Source organism: Cucumis sativus, chromosome 2 (assembly GCF_000004075.3).
Source record: "Cucumis sativus cultivar 9930 chromosome 2, Cucumber_9930_V3, whole genome shotgun sequence".
Taxonomy (NCBI): Eukaryota; Viridiplantae; Streptophyta; class Magnoliopsida; order Cucurbitales; family Cucurbitaceae; genus Cucumis; species Cucumis sativus.
Window position 1 is genome coordinate 15693667 of NC_026656.2, and position 6470 is coordinate 15700136.

General features: G+C 36.4%; 1 protein-coding gene across 1 annotated transcript; it reads right to left on the minus strand.

Moving 5' to 3' along the window:
* Nucleotides 1-234: 234 nt before the first annotated feature.
* LOC101209143 (ribosome-binding factor PSRP1, chloroplastic) lies at nucleotides 235-6324 on the minus strand. Its single transcript, XM_004147280.3, has 5 exons — nucleotides 5906-6324; nucleotides 2021-2164; nucleotides 1690-1938; nucleotides 726-834; nucleotides 235-640 (listed from the first exon to the last, which is right to left on the minus strand). The coding sequence occupies exons 1-5, from the start codon at nucleotides 6203-6205 to the stop codon at nucleotides 510-512; spliced, it is 933 nt and encodes a 310-aa protein (XP_004147328.1). The 5' UTR covers nucleotides 6206-6324; the 3' UTR covers nucleotides 235-509.
* Nucleotides 6325-6470: the final 146 nt, after the last annotated feature.

The window sequence follows — 6470 nt, forward strand, 5'->3', positions numbered from 1 at the left end:
AATTAGTCTCAAATACTAAATACAACTTTTAACTATCTCAAATACTAAATGCAACCAATCTTAATTTCATCATTGATTTGAAAACCGATGGAGATTGAATTTCTCAATCAACAACTCATATACTGAAAATATATATATATATAGAAAAATTTGCTTTTGTTTTTGAAAATTAACTCAGAAAAAATAAGCCAAATTAGGGCTGAGGTTTCGCCGTTGGTGGTAATAGATTTCAGATGCATGTTGAATCATTCTTCATTAGAACATATTTTCATGGTAACACCCCAGCAAGCTGAATCATTCGTTCATTAGAATATTTTGCATCTTATTTTACTTGTTACTCATTTGTCGTTCCAATATTGTCTTCATCACCAAATAGCCTCAAATCTAAATCTATATACTCTCTACAAGAAAGGCCTTCAGATGCATATTGAAGTCGAAGTTTTCAAGTTTTAAGCAAAGGTAACAGTGGTAAGCTATCTTGAACGTGAAACTTCCTCCGTGAATTCCCATCATTCCGCCAAGGATGGTTCTCTGGTTGCTTCAATTGTCACAGGCTCTAATTTCTCAGCTGTGCCATTTTCTTTTGGGATAATAAGTCCATATCCTCCATCCTTTCTTTTATATAAGATGTTAATCTCACCTGAGCCACAGATGAAGACATAAGCTACGATATAAACGGCAGAGTCCCATAAAACAACATTATTGTAATAATCAAACCAACGCACCAGTTTCTTCATTCCGGAAACCATAGAAATCATGGTCAATATTCTTGAGTTGTTCGATTGCTTCTTCAACTGTTAAAGGTGGCATATCAAAGTATTTTGTCCGAACAATCTGAAATCAAGATAAAAATGAGTAATGAGATACCAAAGAATAATATTGCTGGCATGAAAAGGAAAAAGTAATATTTTAACCATGTCTGCATAATATTCACGAGCTTCCAGTTTAAGACACATGATCGTCATCCAGAAAGGATGAATATCAAAAGTGCTTCTTCCAACCAAAATTGAAGGTAAACAAAATAAACAGTAAGTAAACCAAAAGCTATAACGATCAAGTACATTGGAATGGACAACAAAAATTAAGAGCAAAAGGTCGATAAAATAACAGTTGAACACAATGTCAGCTCAGTTATAAATAACAGATAACAGACTCCTACGAATCATGGAGGCCCACTTTCTTACAGTTGTAAGGTCCAAATTCCAATGTTTCAATGTTCATCTAGGATATCATGTTATGAAATAAAAGAACTAGCTTATCAATCCTATAATGTAAATAAAAATAGGATGAGTTTGAGCCAAATTCAGTTGAAAATAGCACATCAGAGGGAGGAAATCAGGATTGAGAATGCATTTCTTTCCACTCTTCACTCCTACGAGGAGTAAATTCTTGCACATGGTTCAAATACTGCATCTAGAATTTTCCAATATTAATCACTGGAAAGGAACAAGAAAATAAACTACGAAATTGATGTGGTTTTTTTCCCCTTAGAATACAAGGATTTCAATAGCTAAATGAGAAAAGATGTGGTTTAGTAATTCTGACACTAGTAATAAGCTTTGACATGTAGAAAACAATTAACAGGCATGGCATACATGAGCTTTATAAGCTAATATCACCTTAAATGATTAGTATATACTATACAGCAAAATGAACTCGAAGTAAAAACCCAAAGGTTGAAGGAATAACCTCGTCAATAACTTCTCCACCATCTTCCTGAAAAACTTCCTCTTCCTCATCTTCAACTACTATGGGTGCAGGTTCTCTTACTTTTGATCTGTCAAATCCTTTCACATGTCGGCCACGGTCTGAATCTTTCTCTTTAATCTTTCTCAACTTCCTCTGTATGATGGAGGATACCAAATCAATGCTTGCAAATACGGTCTCAGCATCTTCCTCTGCCCGTACAACTCCATGCTTCTTTGTGAATAAAGTAACCTACATAAACACAAACATTTTTGGAAAAGAACCAGGGTTCAATTCATATGGATAAATTTAAAATAAAGGAGTAATAGAGTACCTCGCATCTTCTAATCCTTGGACCCTTCCCAAACTCCCCCCCTCTAACTGAAAGTCTAACATCTACTTCTCTAACTAAGTGACTGTGCTTCTGGACTGCCTTGCCAACCTTCTCTTCCACGTGCTTCTTAACTGCTTCAGTCAACTAGTTTTTCGCACAATTAAAAATAAATCCACTCAATGTTTGATGTATTAAAATTTAAACATTTTTTTATGAAACAAACTGCTTTCATTGAGAAGGAATAGGAATTCAAGGCCATACAAAAAAATTAAAATTTAAACATTGAGTTACCATAAATTGAGTAACTGAAACTCGGATAATTTATAGAAATAGATATTAGAATTTATAGTTAGTAGGTGATCTTGTCACTTTGAAGCAACAGAGTTTGGACCATTAAGTAAGCAAGTATTAGTAGATAATTTCTTTATCTGCATCTAGTAGGCAAGTTCAGTGTGATGAGCACCTTATTAAACTTTGTTATCATTTCATTTTTTTGCATGTTTTCAATAGTATATTTCTCCCACTTATATTTCTTTGATAATTACTAGTATGCCCCTTCTAATAACCATACTAATAATCCTAATACTTCCATAACTAGGGGTAGACATATAGAGCCAAACTAAATTCCGAGGCAGCAGTCTTTTATTACATGTGTTGGCTGCTTTGGCTGTGTACAGGAAGTTAATTCCAACTAATGTAAGGGAAGTTAGGGGTTTCCTAGGTCTCATTGTGCAAAATTGTGGTCAGCCCCATTGACACAACTACTTAAAAAAGAAGCATTCAAGTGGACGGAGGAATCACATATGGCATTTGAAGCTTTGAAGAAAGCTATGATGACTTTGCCTATATTAGCATTACCCGATTTCAACCTTCCTTCGAAACAGATGCTTCAGGTTTTGGAGTTGGGGTGGTATTGATCCAAACACATAGACCTTTTGCTTATTTCAGCCATCTTTGTCATTAAGAGATCAAAACCAGGGTATGAAAGGAAGTTAATGGCAGTAGTGTTAGCCGTACAAAGGTGGAGACCTACTTGCTTGAGAGGAAATTCATAGTTAAAACAGAGCAAAGGTTCTTGAAGTTCTTGCTGGAGCAAAGAGTGATTCAACCCCAACACCAGAAGTGGATAGCCAAATTGCTAGGTTATACCTTTGAGGTAATTTACAAGCCTGGAAAGGAAAATACAGCAGTAGATGCTTTGTCTATAATGCCACCAACTGTGCATCTAAATCAATTTACAGCCCCTGATTAGATTGACCTACTGGTTGTTAAAGAAGAGGTGAAAAAAGATCCAAAGTTGAGTGAAATTGTAGCAGAACTGGAAAAGAATGAAGCTGATGTTTCAGATTTTACTTTACACCAAGGAATGTTGAAGTATAAAGGTAGGCTGGTAATTTCTAAATCATCCACATTGCTGCCAACTATATTACACACTTATCATGATTCTGTTTTAGGGGGACATTTGGGGTATCTACGCACTTATAAAAGGCTAATGGGGGAGTTATATTGGGAAGGGATGAAGCAAGATGTTAAAAAATATTGTGATGAGTGTCTCATATGCCAAAGGAATAGGTCTAACATTATCTCCAGCTGGGTTGCTTATGCCATTAGAGATTCCAGACAAGGTGTGGAATGATATTACTATAGACTTTATTGATGGGCTTCCCAAGACAGCAGGGTATGAAGTAATTTTAGTGGTAGTGGACAGATTGAGTAAATATGCTCATTTTATAGCTTTGAAGCACCCTTACACAGCCAAATCTGTGGCTGAAACGTTTGTGAAGGAGGTGGTTAGACTACACGAATACCCACAGTCAATTGTTTCAAACCAGAATAAGGTGTTTTTGAGTAATTTATGGCGTGAATTATTCAGCTTGGCTGGCACCAAGTTAAACAGAAGTTCATCTTATCATCCACAGATGGATGGGCAGACAGAGGTAGTCAACTGTAGTGTGGAAGCATATTTAAGATGTTTTTGTGGTGAGAAACCAAAAGAATGGGTGGAATATTGGTACAATACTACCTATCGTAGTTCCATCGGAATTACACCATTCCAAGCTGTTTATGGGAGCTCCCCACCACTGTTGATTTATTATGGAGAATCTGAGACGTCCAACTAAACTCTTGATCATCAACTCAAAGATAGGGCCATAGCTTTGGGGGCTTTGAAGGAACATCTTCGAAAAGAGAAGATGAAGAAACATGGTGTTTTTTAAGATACGACCATATAGATAAGTTTTCTTACAAAAAAAGAGGAATGAGAAGCTGTCTCCCAAGTTTTTTGGGCCATATGAAGTGCTGGAGAGAATAGGGGCAGTGGCATATAGATTGGCTCTTCTTGTATCAGCAGCTATTCATCCGGTATTTCATGTCTTTCATCTAAAGAAGGTGATAGGAGAGCATTCAACAGCACATCCATTTATCCTTTATATATCAGAAAATCATGAATGGATGGCCCTACCAGAGGAAGTGTACCAGAAGAATCCAACAACAGAAAATTGGGAGGTCTTAATCAGCTGGAAGGGACTTCCACCGCATGAAGCCACTTGGGAGAACTGTGATGAATTTCAACACCAATGTCCTGACTTTCACCTTGAGGACAAGGTGGTTTTGGAGGAGTGTAATGTTAGACTTCCCATAATACTGCAATATAGTAGGAGAAAGAAGAAATGGAACTCGAAAGAGAAGAAAGAGAATGCAAAAGTGAAGGGGTAGTTTTAAGTTAATGGGTAGTTACTGAATCTTATAGCTATTTAGGAGGGAAGGGGTAGTTTACATGGAGAGAGGAGAGTGTGAGTGGAGAGGAAAAATTCAATTTGTGAGTGTGATGTTCATGCTTGAGAGGAGGATAACAGAGTGTGTTTGTTCTTGTTGTTTGAGTGTGTTGTTTTGTGTTGTTCTGCTGTATTTTGTGTTTTATTTCTAGATTAATAATCTATCAATCTGTCTTTGTACTGAAGTATCTTTTACCAAGTTGAATAAAAAACATCTACACTAGTGTTCTATCAGTATCATGTTCAAGAACTAAGCAGGATGATACAGCTTGAGTTGTCTGGCTCGGATTAAGTGAAAAATATAGAGGCCTATAGAAATCGTGATCCAATTTTACAAAGGATTCCCTTGAGCAGATAAGGTTTGAAATTGAGAAGTATGAAGTAGCCATTGTGTGTTTCCTGGAAACTGATAATCATGAAAGAAAATGGTTGTGTTTGATGAGAATGTACAGAAGAATAAATTTGAAATTTGATGTCACCCATGGACAAGTTAAACTTTTGGCTCAATGGGTAATTTAAGATGGTATCTAATCCAGAGGAGTCTGAGTTTAAACCACTGCTATGTTATTTTCTCCTCAAATGCATCAACTTAAGCTTTTGAGTCAACCCGTGAGTTAAGATGCTGATATAGAAGAAAGTGAATGCACCCGATTCTCTGACCGAAAGAAAAATCTTCTAGCTGCAATAAGTGAAAATATAGAATATCAAAATTGGATGAGAAATTAGGAGATTCTGAAAAATGATAGAGAAATCCTTATGCGATGCGTTCACTTCAAAGAGGGTGTGCAGAGTAACAATTGAGAAGGGATATGAATGGTTGATATGGAAGATATTTGAAGAAATGAGGCAGAAATTAGCAGAATAACTTGGAGAAAATAAAATTACGGTTTGAGTGAAGAGATATGGTGATTGGAATAGCATAGAGAATGGGGTACCAAACAGGTAGACAGAGAGTTTTGTGGGGGCAGCCAAGTGACAATTATTGATTATGATAATAATTACTGAATCAAACTTGAGAAGAAATAGAAACTGCTAAAGACGCGAACAATTAAGCATAGTAGGAAGACAGATGAAAAGAAAAACTTGTAGAACAAAAATGAAGCTAAAATACCTCCAAGTTTTTGCCTTGAACAATTAATTTAACAGAGGAGAGGGGGCCGTCCCAGGTCATCCGAATACTGAAAGAGTTTGAGGCATGACGGTTACGGGATGCAGTCTCAATGGTTCCAAAGTTCTTGCAAGAGTTGAAGAAAGCAGAAGCATTGGAAGAAAGGGCATGAACTTTGAGCGCAGAGAAGTGAAGTGAGAAGGAAGCGGGAAAGTAAGAAACGGTAGAAGAAGAATGGAAAGGAGGAGATAAGGAGTGATCAGAAAGAAGATTGGCCTGCATGGAAGAGGTGAGAGTCGCCATTGTTGAGTTCAAAACTTGAAACTGATGAGGATAATAAGGGAAACAAGTGGATAAACAAACAGCGCGGCTTTTCTTTCGTTTTCTCTTGATGATGCGAAGCCAATGCCTTTATTAGTCTTTTTCTCCTTTGATATGTGTGGAAGATTATCACCAAAAAATACCAAAAACTTTTACGAAAATAGATTTCATATCGTTACATCTTTAAATTAAAAAATAACAAATTTAATCATTAAAAGAATGTTAGACTATATTTGTTTCTCAATTT